Here is a 24108-nt window from a genome sequence, read left to right on the forward strand (position 1 = left end):
CCGGGCAGCCGGCCCTCCCCCGGGGCGGCTGCCCCGAGCACCAAGCCCTGGGCTAAAGGGCTTGGAGGTCTTTCATCGTCTCCCGGCCGCTCCTGCCAGGACGTCTGCACGCGGCTGGCTTGGGAGCAGGGGGCTCTGGCTTGTCAAGCACGGCTTCAAAGCCTCAGCCCCTAGCAGCCCATCTTCAGAAGAGCCAGGAGCGCAGGGAAAGAACAGGCAGTCGCTACCAGCAGAGCTGGGCTTGTTCATCCCAGCGTCACTGCTGCCCTCGTAGGTTGGCACTGCAGCCGCTTCTGCCAAACCCTCTGTTTGCTGAAACACAGATCCCACGGTGGCCTTTGCAGTTCAAGGAAAGCTGGGTTTCTCAGCTCAACGTTGAGGTTTTTTGCCCTGGGATGTTGAAACTCCTGTCCAGACGATTCATTTGAACTCCATGCAATGTCATGCCATAGTATGGATCCTGGATGTAGACATACATCTGGAGGCTTGGAGTTGGGTTGTTTTTCCAGTCACCATCATCAAATAGGCTGATTTGGGAATAGACAGCCTGTGCTTAACTTAGCCTAGTGAAGTTAAAGTAGCTACATAAATCAGAGACGCCTCGCAGCAACAACAGCTGAGTGCAAATAAACAGGTGCTTTCCAGAACTGGGGTCATGGATTTTTTTAAAACAATGAATTCTTTGTCGAAGGGGACACTGGGAAGGACCTGAAATGGCAAAAGGTAGCTAGTTGTCTGGGTATGTTGGACAGACATCTCGCACTACAGCGTTGCTTTCCCTGGAACACAGAGAAGGGAGGGGGAGGACAAAATGCCAGAGGGCCTGCTCCAAACCCCACGCATCTGATATGAGCCCATTAAATGCAAGCTGTACGTGTTTTGATTACATTAAAATGAACTTGCAGGGACTTTCCAACAGGAGCCATATCAGGAACTGGAACCTTCACCTCCATTTTACAGCAAATGTTCTGAAAACATTGCATTGGTTTCCTAGAAAATCATCCCCCCGCCCCACACGGTGAAAAGCAAAACAAAGGCTGTGGCCAAACTTTCTCCAGAGGCCAGGAATTTTTATCTCTGGTTTAAGGAATTTCAAGAAGGAGAAACTCCTTTGCAGCAGTTTGTTACTGTTTACAGTTCTCCAATTATTGGTGCAGGTACCTCTCCACTATTTACCAGCTACATTCATTGCCCTCTCACCCACTGACTCCTCAGTTTATATCTTCACTGGCTGCCTTTCCTGCATGCATGCCAGCCTCTGGCTGCTTCTCTATTCCTTTGATCCAGGAAGAGCGCACACCAACTGCAGCTGCTTCTTCAGCCTGACAAAAGTGACCAGGGGTGTTTGTAAGCTTGCAAAGAAGAGTTTTTCCAGCTATTTGAGTTGGTCTAATAAAAGAGATCAGATTTACCCAAAGAACTTTGTCCGCCAATTGGTGCACACATTTATTTTTATCATAGAAAGCAACACATATTGTTAAGGAGGGCTCCTGTTTTAAGGCTGTTTTCAGTTGCTTTGCCAGACATTAGATATTTGAGCTGAATTTTTCCATGCCAGGTGTCTTCCCCAGGCTGACTATTTTGGGGCTGTTCCTACATGTAACAACACTATAAGGCTGATCTGTTTAGCCCTTGGCTAGAAAACGATTTGGGAGTCCTGGGGAAAGACTTGTGTATAACCATGTAAAAAATGGACCATGCAACACACATAAGAAAAGGAGGCTAAAGGGGGTTATATGAGCAACTATAATTCTGTTGCTTCTGAATGTCTCAAAACTTGACTTTGCAACCTTATTGTAGCTTTTGTAGAAGATAAATTAAATACCCCTTTTAAAAAACATACATAGTCAATGAACAGGATGCCTATTAATGTGCAAACCATGGCACATACCCCACAAACCATTAACACGTGGAACTAACCTATGTTTAAGGAGTTGAACTCTGTGACACTATCCATTGCTCAGGTATAAGATTAGTGATATGTCTAAGGAGTTGTAGAATCAGCACCTCCTGACTCACCAATACTGTGAACCCACTCCTGAGATAAGGCTTCTGGCAGCTGCGTTCACTGAGAATAGTGGTGTTTCTAAACACGGTCACGTGGATCCAAGAGACCAGTGAATCAAAACAAGACTCCCTTGAACACTGGGTCTCAGGGTCCCTTACAAGTTTCAACTGATTTTTTGACCTTCCTGCTGCTCCCATTTGAGTCAGCAGGAGTATTGCAAATGACTTCAGTAAGAACAGGATCAAGCCCTAAAGATGCACATGTAGTCCCAAGGGGACTTCTTGCAGCTTGCATAAATGCTCCCCAGTGCAAAGGCTGGGTCCTAGCATGGCGTGACACTGTGACTACGGCTCTGTTACTCATTCAGGTAACAGAACCCAGACAAAGGTATTGGCAGCTCAAAACCGCTCACCAAAAACAAGCCTGTCGCAACCCCTTCCCCATTTTTCCATGAGCAGCTTGAGCACGCCTGCTATTGTATTATGCAAAAAGGCTCATGTAATCAGGGCTCAAAACCATTTGAGGCCTCACTGGGAAAACCCAACATCTTAAACTTTAGCTGGAAATCAATTTACCAGTCAGTGCAGATCAGGAGCACTGATATCACAAGGCCTTATTAGAAACACCATTGAGAAAGCTGATGCATTTACACTAACCACCCGGGTCTGATAGTTTGAAGTTGTAGCTAGATGTAGACCAGTCATTTCAGGGACACTGCTCAGTATGTCCCTCTGTGGTCTCCATTTTGTACACGGTTAGTATTTCGCCCTTGCATTCCTGCTCAAATTTTACACCTTCAGTGGCTTGGTTTAGTGGCATTGGCCCTCATTGTCGATATACAGAATCACATGGATTCTCCAGTTTCATCCCACTATGTTTGTCCACAGAGATCAGATTTTTCTTTAGCAGATGGTGTCCTCTCTCCTTATTTCACTAGGTCCAACATTTGCCTACACTTACTGTGTCAGGTTAATTGTCTGGTAATCTGCTGCTTAGCTGGATTTACCAGTGATCACAGGCAGACTTTGTTATATTAGCCTTTGTATTATGGCTGGTTTAGACTAGACCTTGGCACTTTTACTGTGCAGTTAAGCAGTGTGGGACAGATTGTATTGTGTATTAAAAGGTGTGGTTACATTTTCTGCTTGTTGAAAAGCAACTGCATTTAGAGAAGGAATTCAGTTTTCCTTTTGTTTCTCTTGTGTACATTTAAATTTTTAAGAATTAAAACAGAAAAATACTTAGTAAATCTGCTGCTAGTAGTCCCAGAAAAACCAAAACCCTAGTGTATAGGGAAAGTCCCCAATTCCCTCAGCATTGGGAGTTCCAAGTATAATGGGCATCTTCATATAGGAGTGTTATTCATTACTACTAAAAATAGAAAAGGAAAAAAGTCATCTTCATGATCGACACATAAGGTTCCACACTCGTTCAATAAATATTTGCAGTCTAAGGAAAACGAACAGGCTAGATCTTTTTGCTTGGATGGACTTTTGTATCAATCAGATATAGTATCTGGGCACAGCACACCTCTTGGGAATTACGGACCAGCCAAAGAAAGTTGATGGGCCATTAACTTGCCTCCAAGTGTCATTTGTCTCCCGACAATACCAAGGCATAAATATTAATTTCGGTTATTACAAAATACCATTCCAAAACATGCCATTTGGATAAAGTAACAGTAGAGTTACCCAAGATATGTATGGATGTGTTGAGGAGCAAAATTCAATCCTTTACCCAATTTGCTTCTCAATTACTCCTGCCCTGAAACGGTCTGTGTGGCAAGTGGGGGTTCAGGGTCTTTCAGCTACTGTACAAGGTCTTTGTGGGGAATGTTGCTACTGACTTCAGTGAGAACAAGATTGGGTCATGAAGACCCACAAGATAACTCAATGTCCTCCATGGAGCTTCTTGCTAGAGTAAATGCTAGTCACTGTAAGGGCTGCACAACTGAGTCTTAAGGTAACATTATGTGAATATGGCTCTCTTACTCATTCAGGTCAAGCAACGTGACATTCACCTGATTTGCCTATCATTCATTCCTGTCCCGAGGCGGCTTCTTTTCCACTGCAGAGATACACATCTTCATGTGACTCCAGGAGCTGAGGCCAAGCACCAAATACCACGGGAGCACTGGAGATGTTGAACAACTGGACATAAGGAAGAACGTCTTCACTGTCCGAGCCCCCAAGGTCTGGAATAGCCTGCTGCCAGAGGCAGTTCAAGCACCGACTTTGAACACCTTCAAGACTTGCTGGGATCCTATGATCCCTGATGACTTCCTGTCCCTGGGGCAGGGGGGTGGACTTGATGATCCTCCGGGGTCCCTTCCAGCCAAAATGTCTATGAAATCTATGAAACAAGAGACTCAAATGAAATGTGGGGATTTGAATACAGCCACTGAATTCACAGCCCAAGTTTTCAAGCATAATGATATTTGGAATCAGTCCATTATGGAGGAATGATTTAGTTATATTGATCTAAACTAGATCTGGCAGTTGATTCAGTTCCAGCTATACAATGACAATGGATGCATTAGGTATGATAAACCTTAGTTAATCAACACACCAGACAAGTTCATTATTTGCTTAATTACATAACATCATGCCAGTCCCACTTTTTGCCTATTGCTTGCTTTATGATGCGCACAAATTATTTGCATATCAGTTAAAGGCACAAACCACTTGTGTGCATCTTTCAGCTCCACTGTCAGTTATGTAATGCAATTTTGCTCTAGTTAATAGCATAACTGTCACCAGATAAGGTGAAGGGGAAGCAGTTGCTAGAGGACAATTATTAGCAGCTTTGAAAATGATTGGCAGCTCCTCAGTTTCTTGGCTGGTATTTCTTCTCATTTTTAAAGTTTTCAACAGCAGCCCTAACACTGGCTATCAAAAATAATAATAATAAAAAAAATGAGAGGGGCTAATTAATTTCAGATCTGCTAACACCACAGCACTGACAGTGCAGTGCACATAATGAGCTCCCATTGCATTTAGGTGAGTGCATGGCTGTTTTTTTCAATCCCCAGGCTGCAAACCTAGCTAGAGCCTGCTGCATAAAGTAGTTTCTTGCTACTGAGCTTTTAGCTCAAATTTAGTTCAGAAAAGCCTATATCCCATTTCTGCTTTCCACATTTAAAGTCCCTTGGAGACTCTCTGGTGTGGCAGCAGAGTTCCTGGACTCCCACTGCATAAAATCCCCCTGATCGCTTTGTCCTTCTGGTAACTGTTCTGTACTTACTGGGCGCCCGATCCAAAACTGTAAGACTTCATTGGAGCCTTTCCATTGGCTGCAATGGGCTTTGCATCAGGGCCACCAAGAGCTGGAAAAGAACAGTTACTTGACTGGAAGAATGGTTAAGGCACCAGCCCTGACCAGGGAAGATTAGCAGCTGCATTGATTACACAAAACTATGAGGAAGACATTCACTGGGAGGGGGCTATATTTGACAACTCTAAGTTAGAGATGTACCTTTTCGGGGATGGGACCCCCTAGTCACATCAAAGAGGAAGAACCTCCATGACTGGCTTTAACCTTAAGATAAGAAATGGCTCACCTCAGCCCAGGTCTATACACAACACCGACTCAACAATCTTCCCTGAACTCTCTGCCCAACCTCTCTCTTACACACACATCCCTACGAGACTAACACAGGTGCTGTCCACACAGGAAGGGTTGCTATAATGGGCAAGCCAAGTTCTCCATAGGGCAGGTCCATTGATGTCACCAGAGATTTTGCCTGGTCTTTAAGTGGTTAGACTGTACATTGCATACACTTCTTGCTTTATTCAGTATTATATTGATTCATTTATACCTTTTTCCTCCTGCCAAAAAAACTAAAAACACTCTTTAAAAAAAAAAAAGTTTCAGACTGCATTACCCCAGTAAATGAAGTCAGGGCTTAATTTAAAAAAATATCTCCCCTTTAGAGAATGCTGTCATGTATGTAATGGTGACTTCAGTATGAAAATCCAGAAACACTCCATTTATAGTTTGAGCTTGCCTCTCCACTTATAGTTTGAGCTGGTCTTTAGAGATGCAATAACTAATATTAAGAAAGAAGAATCTATGTGGTTTTCTTTTCTTCTTTTCTGCCATTTAGTAACATCAAAACCAAAAATGCTTTGAGTCAAACTGAAAAGTGAGAAAAGCTGACAGAAAAGTCAATGCTATAAGGAAAGATTCTGTTGGCCTTCCATGAAAAACAAAACCCATGTTGCAGAATGACTGTCTCCCAAAGCTGACAGAGAGCCTCAGAAGAAATAGCACACTGCTTGATACTTTCAGTAATTCTGACCATAGCTTCTGAGACAGCAATAGATTAAAAGTTTGACTGTCTCTGCCAAGATGACTGTTTCAGCTGCAGCTTTATCCTTCGCCTTTAATGGTTCTCTTCTTCAGTCTTGCTATCTCTGGTCACCAGTAGATGGTTACAGCTGCAACTGGAGAGGGCAGCAATATTTTGAGAAGCCTTTATGAAATCCTGCACGGTCACCCTTCCTTCTCTCTATGCTCCCCTAGCACCAGCCTGCTCTGCCCCTTCCAGCACAAGTGACTGATGCAAGAACCTTCTCCTCTACAGCTCCTGCCTCCCGGGACACTACCTCCTACGGGCACTGGATTTAACAACAACACCAGATTTGAACCTCAGGCTTCAAGTCAATCCTGAATCGTGTTCCATTTTGGGAGTCCTGTAATACAGGCATATGCGTGAGGAACACTCATATGCACCTTAATTAACTGCAAAGGCAGGCAGGTAGCTAGAAAGCCATTAGTTATTAGAAAGGACTTGTCAAAGACAGGAAATAAAGCATATGCTTGCTTGTAGCTGACAAGTTGCTAAATGCACATCCACATAGAGAGTGAATACAGAGCAGCTAACGCTCTGTAAATTTGCACACTAGCAGATTGTGCACAAGCCAACTGCACACAAGCCTAGAGGAAGCCCGTTTCAGATTCATACCAGTTCAGGACTAATATGGTCAAATGTATGGTTTTTAGTACATCTGTGTTGTCTGACTTCTGACCTTATGTGGTGATGAAGTTAGGCTGATATTGAGGTGATGTTTCCTAGTGTAAGACTTTTCTAGCTGCTTGCAACTTGGCCAAACTAAGTGCTTGGGGCCAACATTTCCCATGGTAGGTATCTGCTTGAGGATGATTTTTTGGAGAAAGTACAGTCAAAAAGTGTTCAGCCTTTCAGAGAAGGAGGTTAAGGAAAGAACATACTGTTTTGCCCGTGATAAGAGATTCTTCAGACCTTTTCCCCTGAAGAGCTGTAGCAGTTGCTTTTGGTTGGAGCCCTGAAATTTGCCAGCCATGTGGCCTGTGTGTGGATGACATGCCTTTCCTGAGTCCTTGTGAAAACCTGCCACACTGGGCCAAGTAAAAGCCTTTGGAAAACTAGCTGGCCCACACTTGGTCAATCTGTGGTAGTTGCATCTCCAAAGAGTCCACATTCCCTGATCGTGCTCCAGCCTCCCACAGCTCCTACTGCTGACCAGCCCTGCCAGCAACTGAGCTAGCTCCAGCCCAGGGCTACTGGGACAAAAAGACTAAACAGCTGCTCCAAGCAAGATTGAGGTCAGGCACTGGAACAGAATGATCTCTCTCATGCTCCCAGTGACCCCCTTTCCTGCCGGTACCCAGGCAGAGTGGAGGAGGAAGCCATCTGATTTGCAGGGATCTTGATTTTCTCCGATAACAAAAAAATCCCCCAATTTTCAGATGTCAGAAGGTAACCCAAACTCGGGCTCCACCAGAAGGGAAGCTGGAAGAAGAGGGGGTGGGTAAATATATATGTTAGTGGTGTTTTGTTTTAAATCACAGGAAAATGTGGATTTGGGGTTACTTTTTTATAGCTGAAAATTGGGGATTTTTTTTTTAAATCAAAGAAAACCAGGATCTGTGCTGATTTGACTAGAGAGGGGTCATGTAGTGGGTAGTCTGTTTACATCACACAGTCTTTATGTCCCTGGGGCCAACACGACTTGCTCCATTGGGTACAACAGAAAGCACAAATTGTCAAGCAAGGTCATCAGCAGTAAAGGGTTCAAGTCACACCCTATGGGCCTTTCCTGGACCCAGAGAGTGTGCAGCCTCTGTTTCCCAGCCTTCTCTTACACACATACCCCTTACAACTTACTGGGGGAGCACATGGTTCTCCTAAATAACCATGCATATTACTGTGTCCTCCTTCCTCCCCAGGATTCATTGTTTGTCCAAACAATACAGTTACATTGGTTAATAGAAATTACAACAGCCCACAAGTGCTAATACTGGACACCAGCCAATCCTCAAGCTGGGGGTCAGGAAGGGTTGCTCCTTCCCTCCGTAACCTCCCATCTCCTCTATACACAGTACTGCATAGGTGCAGGAATGGGAGATCTGCCTTCAAATGAACTGGTACAGGCCACTAGTGGTGTCAGCAGAAAGGTTAACAGCTCACTGGCCTTCAGCCCCTCTCATCAACACCTGACACAGGTTATTGATTGTACACTTCTGGGGCATCAGTTATTGCTTGCCAGGGGCTCCCCTTATTTATCCCCAGAACTATCTCTGGTCTGTACCCATCAAGGCAAACATAGTCTTCCAGCTCTCCACAGAGGTTGGCTCCCATTCTGGGATCTCTCCTCTCTTGGATAATGGAGATGGGTTTCCAGCTGGGTCCACACCCTACCCCTAAGTTCCTCAAGTTCTAGGGTGGCTGTAGTACCACACAGGCCTCTGTCTGGAAAACTTTATAAGGGGCAGTCTATCTGTCCACCTTTATTTGTATGGGTCTGCTACTTAATAACAGTCAAACATTGCCACTACTTGCGTGGCTTCCCTGGGGTATTTCTAACCGACTGTTCCCACACCTCAGTTTTCCCCCTTCTTATTCCTCCAGATGTCTGCGTGCCTCATAGCTCCTGCCATGCAGAACACTTGTTTCCGCTGTCTAAAGCCTACCCAGAGGCACAGATTGCCTATGAACACAGAGGCCCTGAGTCCGTCAGCCCTTCGATTTGACTTATCCTTGGACAGGATGCTCAGACGACTCCCCACTGATGATCCTAGGCACCTCTGCTGGGGGTCCACTTTGCATCCCCTCATTGGCTCTCCCCATTGCTCTCTTGCAGCGTCACTGTTAATTTTCTGGGCTGCTGTTGCAGATGCTGTCTGTGGCACCTCCTCGGATCCTGGCTCCTGTTCCAGTCCGGTCCAGTCCGAGGCAAGCTATTCCCTTGGCTTGCTTCCTTCTCTGGCATCCTTGGGAACTTCTCCATTTGCACCACCGGTTTGTGCTTGCTGGTGAGTCTTCTGTCTGCAGTCTCTTGTGCCAGATCCTGCTCTGGTCCCCACAGGACTTCTTTGTTGCCCTGCAGTTCCCCCAAGCCTGTGTGCACCCAGCAAGGCTTATTCCTCTCTTTCTTCAAGGTATTTTTCACTTGCACAGTTGTTCTGCCCCATCCAGACAGTGCTATCCTTCCCCTCACCCTTAGGGAGATACCTCTCCTCAAGGCAGATGCTCCTCTTTACTAGCCCAGGTTGAACGACCCATCCACTTCCCCTGAACTTCTGTATGGCATACCTGGTCTTCCTGGGGTTGAGCTGTCCACTTTCTGGTGGGCTACACTTTTCTCTTGATTTGAGTCCTTGTTGTTTGATTCAGGCCGGGACTGTCTTTGTGCTTGGGTGGATGGATCGGTTCCCACCCCTGCAACCTTTTTTTTCTTCCCTGGAGCCTTCTCTATATGTCCTGGCCTCTACTTAGGGGCCTTGGCATCTGCTCCCCACAGCTGTGGCAGGGACTGCCATCAGCCTCTCTTCTTCCAGCTTCCCGTCTGGTGGAAACTGCACCCGAGGTAGGGCATCTAGTGCATTCCTGCCTCCATTACCTCCAGCCATGCTACTCCTGTAGCTGGATTGCCGGCACAGACAACCTTCACCACAACCCAAAGGTTAGTGCTGACTTAGTTAAAGGCCAGTCACGCATCCAAAGATGCATCTCAAGCCAGTCCAGAGAGGTGATACTCCCCCTCTATGCAACTTTGGTCAGGCCGCAATTGGAGTACTGCGTCCAGTACTGCGCGCCGCACTTTAAAAAGGAGGTAGCCAGCCTGGAGAGAGTCCAGATGAGGCCACCTGTTTGGTGAGAGGGCAGCAGGACAGGCCCTAAGAGGAGAGACCAAGGGACCTGAACCTGTTCAACCTCAGCAAGAGGAGGCTGAGGGGGGACCTGGTGGCTGCCTACAAACTCACCAGGGGAGATCAACAGCAAATAGGTAGAGCCCTTTTCTCCCCAGCACCACCTGGGGTGACAAGGACCAATGGTAATAAGCTGATGGAGAATAGGTTTAGGATCAGAAGGCAATATTTTACAGTTAGGGTGGCCAATATCTGGAACCAACTTCCCAGGGAAGTGGTCCTCGCCCCTACCTTGGGCAAATTCAAGAGGAGGTTGGATGATCACCTCTCTGGGGTCTTGTGAACCCAGGATTCATTCCTGCCTGTGGCAGGGGGTCAGGCTAGATGATCTGTTCAGGTCCCTCCTGACCCTAGCTACTATGAAACTATGAAAGAGCACTTGGAAGGGCTGGATGGGTACAAGTCAGCAGGGCCGGATGACCTCCACTAAGAAGGGGAGAAGGGATGAGACAGGTAACTTTAGGCCAGTCAGTCTTACCTCTATCCCTAGGAAAGTACTAGGAAAAAAATCAAAGAGCGTATTTGTGAAGGCCCAGCATGGGAAACAACGCCGAAAGGAAACCAGCATGGGTTCGTCGCAGGTAGGTCCTGCCTGACAAACCTTATAGCCTTTTATGACCAGGTCACACACTGCCTTGGCACAGGAGCTGAGGCTGATGTCATCTACCTGGGTTTTAGGAAGGCCTTCAACAGATTCACATCCTATTCTCATAGGGAAGCTAATGGGCTGTGGAGTGGACACCTACATAGTCAGGTGGGCGGCCAACTGGCTCAGGGACCGCACCAGAGAGTGGTGGTTGACGGTCATTCTTGGCCTGGAAGGATGTGGGCAGTGGGGTCCCGCAGGGTTCGGTCCTTGGGCCTGTGTTATTTAATATCTTCATCAGCAATTTGGATGAGGGTGTGGTGAGCACCCTCTCCAAGTTTGCAGATGATACTAAATTATGGGGCAAAGTTAATACACCAGAGGGCAGAGAGCAGATACAGGCTGACCTGGACAGGTTAGATCAACGGGTAGAATGTAATAGGATGCAATAGGCCGTAAGGAATGAGCACACCTATAGGTTGGGGGATGTCCTCCTCAGCACCTCAGAGGCTGAGAGGGATCTTGGAGTCATAGCCGACTCCAAGATGAACACAAGCCGGCAGCGTAGCCAGGCCATCAACAAAGTCAATCGCACCTTGTCGTGTATTAGCAGATGCATGACCAACAGATCAAGGGAGGTGATGCTCCCCCTCTATGTGGCATTGGTCAGGCCGCAGCTGGCGTACTGTGTCCAGTTTTGGGCGCCGCACTTCAAGAGGGACACGGAGGATCTGGAGAGGGTCCAGAGGAGGGCCGCTCGCATGATTAGTGGTCCCCGTGAAAGACCCTACAAGGAGAGGTTGAGAGATCTGGATCTCTTCAGCCTATACAAAAGACAGCTGAGGGGTGACCTTGTACCTGCCTATAAATTTATCAGGGGAGGACAGCAGGGAATTGGGGATACACTGTTTACCAGAGTGCTCCAGTGAGTAACTAGAAATAACGGGTGCAAACTAGTGGAGAGTAGATTCAGGTTAGACATTAGGAAGAAATGTTTTACAATATGGGTGGCCAGAATCTGGAATGGGTTTCCAAGAGAGGGGGTGCTATCACCTAACTTGGAGGTCTTCAAGAGGAGGCTTGACAATCACCTGGCTGGGGTTGTCTGACCTCGGCCCTCTTTCCTTCTGGGGCAGGGGGTCGGACATGAGGATCCATTAGGTCCCTTCCGACTCTATAATCTATGAATCCATTACTTTTGGTGTATTCTTGGACTTTCTCCCTTAAGTGTGGTTTTACTGAGGATCTTTCTTTTTTTTCCCCAGGTCCTTTTTTGGGTCTTGGTCCTCCAGCTTCTCAGCTCCTCTTTCTGTGTCTCTTTCAGCAGCTGTAGAGCTGTTGCTCACCTCACCTTGGCCCCTTCCCATTTGGCCTTTAACTGTCAGATCTGGCTCTTCAAAGCTGCCACCTCTGCCTCCATCTGCTTGTGGTGGTGGGACCCAGCCTTTACTTGCTCGGACCACTCAAGTCCCTCCTCCCATGAGGCCTCAGACTGGGCAGTGAGCCTTGCCAGCTTCTTCTTAGTCCTTCTATTCTTTTGTTGACTCAAGCACCTAGCTCCTCCAACCTCTGCTCAAGGCATTTCATCAGCTGATCGGTCCCAGAAGTGCACCCTTGGAGCTCTGAGCCCAGTTGCCTGTTCAAGTCCTGACCACTTGGCTCTACTGGACTTCTGTTTTCACTCCCTCCAGCTGTTCCTGCAAGTCAGCTAAAAGTTGCCTCAGTGCCTCCACTTCCTTCATGTAGTTCTGGCATTCGGGACAGGCCATCTCCGGGCGCTCTCTTAGCTGTGCCTCGAGGAGAGGGGATCATGCCTTTAACTGGTCTGCATGCTGCAGCTCTTTCAGGTTCCCCACAGTCACCTCTAGAGATTGCGCTTGGGCCTGGCCTTTTCATTTTGCCATCCACGCTCATTCCCCCTCCTCCACACTCTCCTGCAGCGCTTGGAGGATTCCTCCTGCTGCATTCAGGGTGGCTCGGTGCTGCTCACATTAGGCTTGTAAAATGCTCACAGCTTCTTCTGTCTGTTGTGCTCCAAGTGCTGAGTCCAGTGCCGCCCTGGGCACCGAAGCAGAGGGGCACCAACAGGTGCTGCCCAGCTGGGGTGGGGGGGCAGGACAGTCACAAGCAGTTTGTTTGGGAGGGTACAGGGATGGGGGGAGGGCGGCTCCTGCCTCTGCATGCACTCCCAGGTAAGCATGGGGGGGAGGAGGAAATGTGCTCCCCAGATCTGTGCATGGGGTGAGGGTGGGCTTTCCTTAACATGGCATTAACCAAACTTCCTTAGCACAGTACTGGCCGAGTCAAGTAACCCAGCGCTCAGCCTCTGCCTTCTTAGCACTCCCAGAGCCAGCTTTTTAGACTCTAATAGTCCCCCGCTGTAGGTTGGCTGGGAGTGGACCAGGACCTCCAAGAACACAAAAAGCAGTATTTTCTCTGAGAGAGCCCAACCTCACCAGCTGCCGCTCTGACTTTTTCCTTGCTCTGTCAGCAGCAAGCAGCTTTTCCTCCCCTGCTCTTCCAACTGTAGCCAACTCTTTTATGGCTTTTCTATTTCTCTCCCACCAGTCCTCAATTTTTGGTTTCTGCTGTTCTGCCCTTTTGCTGCTCTCTGTAAAATTGCTGCATCTGCTGCTGCTCAGGTAGGAAGTGCTGTTGGTCATCCAGCCATTTTAGCAGAGCTCCTGTCTCCATTGCTGATTTTTAGCCTGGCCACATTAGCCCACACCCTTTTGATCCTTTTCTGGACCTAGAGAGAATGCCCTGGCCCTCTGCTGCAGTCTCTATCTCCTAGCTTCCTCCCCTGGAAGCCTTTAACTTCCTCTTAATCAGCCAGTTGTCATCAGGAGCTACCCAGGCCTCCTAGGCAGGGATGCAGTCTTGTCTTGTCACCTGCATCTGGGCTGCAGCCTCTGCTACATGCAGCCTGCTCCAGGACAAAAGGAGAAGAGGCCAGTAGAAGCAGATCAGAAAAGCAGCTGGTGAGCCTCGAGGCAAAATACAGAGTACTTGTCACTGTAACATTATTTAATTATTTCCTTTTCAAGCTGGCTGCATGATTACAAAATGTCTAGCTCTAAGCCTGTTTATTAAAACTGAAATCTGTCTCCCTCTGGTTTAATTACATGCCCAGTCAGGGCGAGTTTGATCCAATTCCCACATATAGCCTTCAGAAGGTACAGCTCTTCCCCTGTGAACCAGATTCATATCAGCAGGCACGCATGCATCCACAGCTACATCGCTAAAACCTCCATGGTGAGAACCAGTTCAGAAAGAGAGTGCTTGGGGCTCCGGGAGAGATCCTGCCCTGCAAGAGGTGAACGAATTTGCTGCACAGCTCTGCCTTGTGCGCCGTTTCATAAACATTTGATGCCAAATATCTTGCTTGTACAAAATGATACAGGAAGTCAGAGTTCACCTATAAGTAGGCAGTTCCCAAATACACCCAGGAGGGTGGAGGAGGATGTTTCAGGGTGAAACACCGTCCCTTTAACATTTACCGGAAAGGGCTTGTGACCTCACTCCATTCCCATTATTAGCTGATATTTTTGCTGTGGGAATAAAACCCCCTTCTAGGAGGTTACTGCAGTTTTTAGCCTTTCACTTCCTTCTGGGGACAAAATTCTGCTGGTGTTTACAGTGCTTTAAATCCAAGGAAGGTTCATGGAAATGAACAGGCTTTGTTTGGGTTCACTCTCTTGTAAAAGGGGGCACAGGCTAGCCCCTCAGCATTAGCATGTCAGCATAAAGTTACTGTGGACATCCTGCCCAACAACCCTTTGTGCCATGCTTGGAGCATACAAAGCACTAACAAACTGCAGTTAGCATGCTGCTCCAGCTGCTCGTAGGGCTAGGAAGTAAAACAGGGAAACTGAAAAAGCACCAAGAGTTCCAGTGTCCGTATTGCCATTCAGAATCGAAACAGGGAACGAGGCTCTTGTGGCTCAAGCACAGGGCTCGCAGTCAGGAGTTTGAAGGTCTCTTTCCAGAGCAGCCATGGACTGACGGTCTAACCTTTGGGCAACTCACTTCTCTTCTCTGTTTCCTACTTCTCCTATTTTTAAATCTGGGGTGTTCAATTGTTATCTAGTAATAGGGATGTGATGAGTCTTCCTACCTTGGTAAAGCAAAGTCTAAGATCTCCGGGGGAAAGGGTTTTGGAAATATAAGGTATTGTTATAGGAAATTAATGAGCAAGGACTATTCCAAGGCCGTCTATGTGGTTTTATTTTCTGCCCATGCCTTTGGGAAACAATCACTTCTTGGCAAACAGGCTCAGCTTCTCCTGGACTGACTGCTAAGAACCTGGGTTCAAAGCATTACGTGGTTCTCAACCTTTTTAAACTCAATGAATGCCTCAACAGGCTCAAGACACTGCTCGGAAAACACCAGTTCTTAGTTTTCACTTACTTCTTGACTATAGAAAAAGACTGGAGAAATTTGGCTGCTGCAAACAACTCAGAAAGATCACAATGGGTTAGAGGTTTTTGACACTATAGGTTTCTATTTGAAATCTTGGAGTTTATTTTGTAAATCATGAGTCGGTGTTTGCACATCAAACATCATGTGGCACCCTTAAAAGGGTCTCATGGCACCCTGATTAAGACTTAATGATCTAGGGTCTGTTTCTCCTTTCTCTCCTGCTAGTATAAATCAAGAATAATTCTGCTAATAGCCCGCTTTAGCAGAGAATCAAGCCCCTAGATGTCTGAGGGAGGGAGATAGTCCCCAGAAGTAGCTAGCAGCCTAGTGAAAAGGAGGGCTTCAACAGAGAGGGGGTTTGCTTGTGCGAGCAGAGTCCAGCAAATCTGAAAGCAGGTGTCAGTGGTGTGGCCTTGAGAACATGGTGCCTCGAGGGCCGAGAGCAGTCTCCCAAATCAGTCTGCAAATTATTCCACAAGCAGCTCCTGAAGGGGGTGAGAGGTGGACCCCTGAGATCAGTGTGGTGAGGGTAGTTATTCCCCAACAGGCTATTTACTGGCTCAGCACTGCACACTCATTCAAGAGCGGTGGGGAAAGAGAAATACCTACTTGCAAAACAGCTCTAAAAAGATCTTGTAACTGTCCAGGAGGCTGCAAGCAAAGGCGGGTGAGCACGAGCAGTGACAGTGCCTATTGCTGCTACCAGGGGACATTCAGCTCTGGAACACCTGCTCTGTGCACACACCACCCAGCCTGGCCTCCTTCCCGCGCTGCACTTTTCCTTCAAAGTATATGCTGGGGGACGGGATGACTTGCATGCAAGCATGGTTCACAGGGGAACGCAAACCACAGACCTTCACCACTGTTCCTTTAATGTTTCATGTCCTTATGTGACAACGTATTTAGCAGAATTCGCAGCTTTGTTGGAATCTGACAGGGCCACACCATGAGCGCTTCTGCTGCAGCCTCAAACGTGTGACCTTTGGGCTGTAAATCAAGTGCCACCTCTGTCCCCACCTTCTTCCCCAAGACGTCGGCACTCCCAATTGTGCTATGCTGGTGCTACGACTGCTGTGGCGCAGGTGCTGCTTCTATATAGCCTGAAAGGAAACTAAACACTGGGCAAGTGCTGAATTTTGGACCTCTCCCCTCCCAAACCAGCCCTTCAGGCAAATGATGATGCCCTTAAGCACAAAGCTGTGTTAATTGGTTTCCAATGCCTTTGCCCCTGCATGCTGCCGTGATGTCTCCACCCTTTACGCTTGGTTCCAGGAATAGCAAGTGGGCAAGGACGGACATGCTGTCACAGGCATCTAGGAACAGGATAATGGGCAGGGGAGCCAAAAACTAGGGTGGAACAGGGCTCCTGAAAGGGCACTCCAGCCTGCTGCAGTCCTCTGTGATTCAAGGGACTGATACGTTGTTTTCTTTCTGGAGGACACTGAAGTTTGAACCCACACACAGAGAAGAATCCTTAGGGGTATTTGGTCTGCTCCTCTGTATCTGGCTCCAGAAACACACTAACTAACAATCTTCACCTCCCAAGCCCTGTTTGGCAGACATTGTGTCAGCCTGAAAGAAGAACTGAGTTTCTTAGACAACACATGGGCTTACTGAGCTTTCCCTGGAGCCACATGCTATTTCTTAATAACTGAGCCAACATGCTCTATTATTGGTAAATAATGACTAACCACCGTAATTTAAAAAACAGTCATTATTAGTGTTCACCAAGTCATGCAATTGCCTTACTTAACTTTTGCAACATACAGAAAACATGAGATATTCCATTGAAATTTGTCCAGATATCCAAGTACTAAAAATACCCCCAAAGAGTCTAACCCTGGTTCTCAGAAAGCACAATTACCCTCAACAATAGCATCTCAGCAACCGTATGTATCACTGTTGTTTGAATCTAGTTTATATGAACTCCTGCATCTCGTATGTGATCAGTGGCCACATCCCTGTACTCACAGCCTCAGTAACCTCAGTGGAGTGATTCTGAGACAGATGAAAGGGGAGCACTTATTCACCTCAGTTACAGGCCACAAGCAGAGCTGGAGTGATGCATTTCTTGAAGTACGATTACAATCAGCTGCAATCAAGCCTCTGTACATGTTCAGATGCACCTCTCCTGATTAAAAAAATTGAAGGCTTAATTTTCTGCCATGGAAAGGCAGCCCAGCTAGGGAAAAACAAGGATTCTCTTTTGGCTTATGTGCCACCAACCTTAACTAAGCTCCGACTGCAAAGCCTATATAACCCAAGGCCAGAAAGAGAAAGTGAAATTTGCAGAGGAGGCAGGCATAGAAAAGATTTTTTTGTGTGTAAACTCAACACATTTGATACGGAGTCACCACCACAAAGATTTTCAGAATAGAAAACACCTACTGCTCACTGGTTAGGCTCAGGCTGGGAACACACACACTTGCTTAGCAGTGACTTGAAGGCATTGCTAGATAGATAATGCAAAGCCCCACACAATCATTCCTAATGCTAATCCACACAACACGCTCCAGAAAAGCAACATGCCCAGAGCAGATCAGTCACATGTCTGCCCTGTAAACCAATCCAGATGTGGAAGCAAATCAAAGGGCCAGGGCTTTAATGTGAATGTCAGCAAGGACACTCCTCTACTGCCTGAATGAAGTCAGCTGCAGCAGATGGCAAAGAACAGGCGGATAGGAGTCATAAGGTTCAAAGAAAGAAAATCTCTTTTTGAGGCTGGGGCTATTGATAATACAGGGAAAATGCTCACATGCACTCAAGCAACCCAAGATCACAAAAAAGAAGATTCGGTGGTAGGGAACACAGGAGCAAAGTTAGAGAAAGCAATGACCAAGAAATTCTGAAAACTCTCTGCTGCAGGTGCGGGGGAGAGAGCCCAGTGCCCTAATTCATGGAAGCCAGTGCTGCTTTAGTCAAGTGAGGCAGGGGAGCAGGACCGGATATCTGGGGGCCAGACCAGGACCAAAATTACAATAGCTGCCAAAGCCTTCGGCAAACTGCATCACATTCCACAGCGAGCCAGAGTAGTTGCAAGTTGGTGCTTGGTCCAGTACTTTTCAAAATCTTTGTTAACAATTTGGATGTGGGGGTGAAGAGCTCACTGGCCAAGTTTGTGGATGACACCAAGTTATGGGGGAGTGTGATCATGCTTGAAGATAGGCTATGGTTATAGGTGGACCTAGCCAGGCTGGCAAGTTGGGCGGATTGGAATCTGATGAAGTTCAATGTCGAGAAATGTAAAGTGCTCCACCTGGGGACGAGCAACCCCCACCACACCTACAGGCTAGGCTGCACCAAACTGACTAGTACCACAAATGAAAGGGGCCTGGGAGTAATAATAGATCACAGTATGAACATGAGCTGGCAGTGCAATGCTGTAGCCAGTAGGGCAAATAACACTCCGGCACGCATCAATCGATGCATCTCCAGCAAAACCAAGGAGGTGATTCTTCTGCTCGACTCAGCACTGGCAAGACCGCAGCTGGAGTACCGCATCCAGTAGTGGGCATCACACTTTACCAAGGGCATGGACAAGCTTGAGAGAGTCCAAAGAAAAGCCACCTGTATGATCAGAGTCTTACACGGCAAGCCATATGAGGAAAGGCTGAGGGGCCTGGGACTCTTCAGCCTGAGGAAAAGAAGGCTGAGGGGCTACCTGGTAGCAGCTTACCGCTACACTAGGGGAGTACATCAAGGGCTCGGTGAGCAACTGTTCACCAGGGCACCCGAGGGGAAAACTAGGAGTAATGGCTACCAACTCCTGGAAGATTGACTCAGGCTCAATATTAGAAAAAAAAATTTCACAGTCAGGGTGTCCAGACTGTGGAATAAGGTCCCTTCAGAGGTGGTGCAATCGCCTACCCTGGAAATCTTCAAGAGAAGAGTGGACAGTCACCTTGCTGGGCTCACCTGGCCCCCAGCTGTCTTTCTTGCTTGGTGTAGGGGGCTGGACCCGACGATCTTGCAAGGTCCCTTCTGGCCTTACAGTCAATGAAAAGAAGTGCAAACCAGCATGGTGCTGCAGGGGTCAATGGAGCTATGCCCATTTATAACAACATGATTTGGCCAGTTACTGCAAATCACTGCCAGTAAGCCAGAAATGTTGTTGTCTAGTTATCCCACTCTGTTACACAGGATTATGACTGTCATTACATAGCTGTGAATTGAGTCACTGGAGCTGGAGTAACTTAGCAGTAATTCTGGAGTCATGTGAGGTCAGAGTCTGGGCCAGTGCTGAATATGTAAGCACTTTTTTGTACTTGGAAAAGAGAGTGCAGGGGGATGACGCACAGGGGATGGCTGGGCCCAGTCCACTCCAGAAGAGGGAAGAGATAGCCTCTAGCCCTGGCAGTCTGTGCTAGGTGAGCAGCAGGGAGAGAGGAACCTCCCATGGCCTAGAGCCCAGGGGGGTCCCTGTTTTGGCCCCAACCTAGTGAAGAAAGAAGAATCTGGGGCCCTGTCCTGCTGGTCAGAGAGAGGGAAGAGCATTGGGCTTGGGTGGAGATCTAAGGGAGAAAATGCCTCAGGAGGAAAATGCTGGGGGCTGCCCAGTAGGGCTGTGCGAAGCTTCAGGTGGTGATTCGATTTGGAGGAGATTTGGCCTGATTTGGTGGCAGAGCCCTCCATGCAGCGTGGGGCAGCAAGGATCGCCCCCCACCTGGCTGTACCAGCTGAGTTGCGGCTTTTTCTTTTTTAAACAAGTGCCAGGAGCTGGGGGGGGCAGCCATTGGCAGGGCTGGGAGAGCAGGTGGGGATGGACCTGGTGTAGCTGATTTGGAGATTCAAATCTCTGAGATTCGGCCAAATCGATTCAGGACAGTGATTCAAATCACCAAACTGAAACACTGTCCTCCGAATCATCCGAATCTGAAGCAAATACTAGCCACGTCACACAAGCCTATTGCCCGGCACTCGGACTTGGTTGCAACCGTGATCCCAGACAGCCACAAAATACTGGGAACGGGCTGCATCTCTGCTTTGGTGCCACTGGAGGCTGAGGGCAGGACAAGACTGATCAAGATCCAGGCAGGCAGTGCTAAACTCAGGCCTGGTATACAGAGGAGCAACTCCACTGACTTACACCAGACCTGAACCTGGCATGACCACGATGTTGGCAGGGAAAGTACCTTGACCAAGGCAATATAATTAAAATGGCACTGCATTGTGGAGGGTTGCACCCTTGTCTGCTTGTTGACAGGACTCCCTACGAGAGCCTCATAGTTGGCTTCCCACTGGCCAGCCTCCAGTGGGAGGATAGTGGCTACACCCTGACTTTATGGAAATGGAAGACTCCTTCTTAGCTTGCTCCTGCAGCCATATGGCTGAGGGCAAGTGAAACTTGGGTCATCCAAATTCAAAGCCTCCAGGCTTGGCTCTGTACATAGGCTGCCTGCCAACGAATTTGGAAGTATCTGCAGCCCCAGGGCACAGAGTTCTTGAATGACTCATGGATTTGGAATTGAATTGGCTGATTTGACTTGGAACATGACAAATTTTCCTTAACCCCTGCCCCCCCAAAAAACAAACAAAAAAACCCAAAACCAAACCAACACAAAACCCCACCAGACCTGAACTGGATCTGCAGGTTCTCCTTCAAGTGTGGCAGCCACATGAGGAGGCAGAAGGAAAAGTGACTACGCCAGAGATGGCTGTGATCATCATGTTTTTATTGAAATCCAGCTGATTTTGTTGCCCCCCCCCCCACCGTCCTTTCCTCACTCAATCAACGGTCAAACATCCAGATTCTCTCCTTGGATTTGAGCTATTGTTCCAGGTGCCACGTTTCCCTTTTACTCCATCTCCATGCAGCAGTGGCTGACAGCCCTTTTCCCGATCCATCAGAGTCTTTGTCATGTTTCAGACCTGCTGTTGCAGAACAGACACTAGAAAGTTTTGCACTATCCCCTCCAGGCCATTACTCCTCACCAATATCATCCACCACAGGGAGACTGTCGTAGGATTTGAAGTCAGGGGTGCCCAGAGGTGGGGAGTCAGTATTGCTGAACCCCGAGACCGAGAGATGCTCCAGTTGGGGCAGGAAGTCGGGTATCTTGGGGCCACCGGGGCACTCCTCGGGCTTGCACATGCTGCAGTCTCGCAAGGAGCAGGGCTTCTCCTGCCAGAACTCACTGGCCTTTGGTTTCACCGTGATGTTTTCAGCCCAAACCACAAAGTACCGGATTCGCGCCTGTTTGTACTGCTCACACATACAGACCCAGGGCTGCCAGCTGTTCCAGTGGAAGAGCTGATCCCCTGCGGAGAGTCAAATGAAGAAGGCAGCAGTGATGACAGGCTATGGAAGAGGGAGACTTTCAGGACGCAGCAGCACACTACACTTGGCTGGTGTCTGCTGGAATCAATGGCAAAGCTCTTGCTGACTTCAGTGAGGACAAGACCAAGCTTTTGCTCAGATCAGCAGTCATTCCTAACAGGTCAGAGCCAGGCAAGGGAATCAAAAGCCACCTGGCAACACACAAGTTAGCAAATTGGTTCTGGCATGCTGACTGCTACTGCTTGCACTAAAAGCCAATGAGATGGGAAAGGAAGGAACATGCCCATTGAACTCTTTGCAGGATTGCTTCTGTTCCCAAAATGGGCAGTAAATCCTTCTTCAACACCTTCCCAGTCTGTGCCATCCCACATCTGGAGCAATGTCACCTTTATTGGTGTAAGGAAAATTCACTCTCCAAGCCACTCAGCCTTTTGGCCTGTCTGCAGAGGCAGCTAACACAAAGCTCCAGCTTGGTGGTCTCAGTGAGATGATCGCTCACCTTGTGCAATCTGGTCTGAGACCCAGGAATCACTTCCTGCAGGTCACCCAATGACCACTGATAGCAATATCTTTTAGTCATGGCCAACATGGGAAAAGTTCAAGCCAGAGATTTAGATGCCAGGTCTTCAAAGTCAGTTATTAATCAATGAGCCATCCAGGCCACCAGTAGATTAACTACCATATTTACTCAAATCTAAGATGATTCTCCCAAATAATTAGATTCTCTCCATGGAAAATGTAAAAAATTGTTTTAAAATTTCTGTGGATAGACTCTAATTATTGGAGGGTTGTCTTTAGTTCATCCCTCCCACCACTGCAGGGGCAGACAGTGAGGGGGCAGGTGGTGTGAGGTCATGCAGCTTGTCTCCTGCTTGTGCCTGTCCCCCTGCCAACTCTGCCCCCTTCCTGCCCCCTCTCAGCTTCGGGTCCCCCCCACTTCCCTCCCAGCCTCCGCCCATGCAGGCAGGATCCATCCCAGTTCTATCTGGGGGCACAGAGCATGAGCCCCAGCCCAACCCCTGTAGCAGCCCTGTGGGCTGTGCACCACTGCCATGGGGCTGGGCTGGGGCTGTGCTCAAGGCCCCAGGCTGCAGAGTGCATGGAGCCTGTGGCACAGAGTAAAGGTAAGGAGGGAGCAGACTGTGTAGGGCTGAGAGATGGGGAGAGGCTACAGGAGGGATAGGGCATGGTGCTGGGGGGGGGGCAGGCAGCTGCTGCAGCTATTGCCCCAACTGTGGATAGGGGCTGGAGTCCAACCACAGCAGCCACCTGCCTCCCCAATGTCCTTGTATGCGATTCCAAGACCGGGGTAGAGAGAAACAGAGGAAAATACCTAGTCTTAGAATCAAGTATGTACAGTAGACGCTAAAGAGAGAACAAACTATCTTCTGCTTGGGTTTGGCCAAAATCATAAGCTCTTTTGGGGAAGGGACCCAATTTTGGTTCTAGGTTTGCACAACACCCAAGAAGAGCTCCTACTCCCTGTCTGGGGCTCCTAGATAATGCACATGAACAGCAATTACCTACAGTCCGCGGTACACTGGCACCCCCAGCGCTCCTCAGCAGACAAAGCTCTGAGCTCAGAAAGAGCAGCATGATCAGAATCCTGCTCGTTACCGGGTGGGAGTGGGACAAAGGCCTCAGTTGCACCACCGAACCCTTGATGCCCATAGCCCACCTGGAATGGATGGGCTCTTAATAGGGGATGTTTACTTGTTCCCATAGCAACTGCTCCAGAGACGATTTAACAGCCCTTATTCCATGGAACACACGCAACTTTGGGTGCCAACTGGTTTTCATTCACAGATGTCGAGATCATCGGGCCCAAGCCCCACTGCACTTGAACAGGAAACTCAAGCAAGACCTAGCTGTTTTCAGACCTGGGAAGAGGCTGAGTGTGAACAGGAAATTAGATTCCCCTTCCATGGCTTCCAGTAAAGAATGCCCCTCATTTTCTTCAGCTTACTCACTGGCTGACACATAGCAGGAGACACTTCAAGAGAACTGTACCTCGGGGAAGTTTTGATCTCCCAGGGTTTATGTGTACAGAAAGACAGTCTAATGCAGAGGAGTGTGTCCAGTTCTGAAAGCCAGGACCCCTGGGCCAAAATGCTGCTTCCATCATTGATTCGCTGCATGGCCTCCAATAAGGCACTTAACTTTCCAGTGCTCCAGATGGTCAGGTGTAAACAGGGATAGCCTATGTGGCTGGGGCAGGATAGTTTACAGAGCATGCGTTATTCCAAGGGGGAACTGTGAAGAAGTTTATGGCTTGAAGGCCCAGGGGCGACACTAGCGATGGTAGAAAAGCTGTTAAACTACCACGACAAAATGTTATTGCTGCCTTTTGGTGTTACTTTGACTAATTCTCTCTCTCTCTCCCCTGCCCCTCATATTTGAATTTTCTTGGCTTCAAAAAGTAAGGAAAATTTTGCAAACACTATAAGCTCTGCACCATAATTGCTGTTTTTTTCCTGCAAGCCATTAAGTCAAGGAAATGAGACTGACCAGTTGCAGTCCTTTTCACTTTCCATTTTTCAGGTAGCAGCTCAGTGTAACCCTGTCCTAGCTTCCAGCACTACAAGAAAGTTTAAATTAAAAAACATAAAACAAAAACCCCTC

General features: G+C 48.0%; 1 protein-coding gene across 1 annotated transcript in view; it reads right to left on the reverse strand.

The window, feature by feature from the left end:
* Nucleotides 1–21423, reverse strand: part of TNFRSF8 (TNF receptor superfamily member 8) — a 45550-nt gene extending 24127 nt beyond the window's left edge. The window contains exon 1 of the mRNA XM_019541709.1: nt 21141–21423. Coding sequence (XP_019397254.1) covers nt 21141–21423 — 283 coding nt within the window. The remainder of the gene's footprint in view (nt 1–21140) is intronic.
* Between the last annotated feature and the right edge of the window lie 2685 nt (nt 21424–24108).

This window comes from Crocodylus porosus, unplaced genomic scaffold (assembly GCF_001723895.1).
Source record: "Crocodylus porosus isolate Cpor-Errol unplaced genomic scaffold, CroPor_comp1, whole genome shotgun sequence".
NCBI classification, from domain to species: domain Eukaryota; kingdom Metazoa; phylum Chordata; order Crocodylia; family Crocodylidae; genus Crocodylus; species Crocodylus porosus.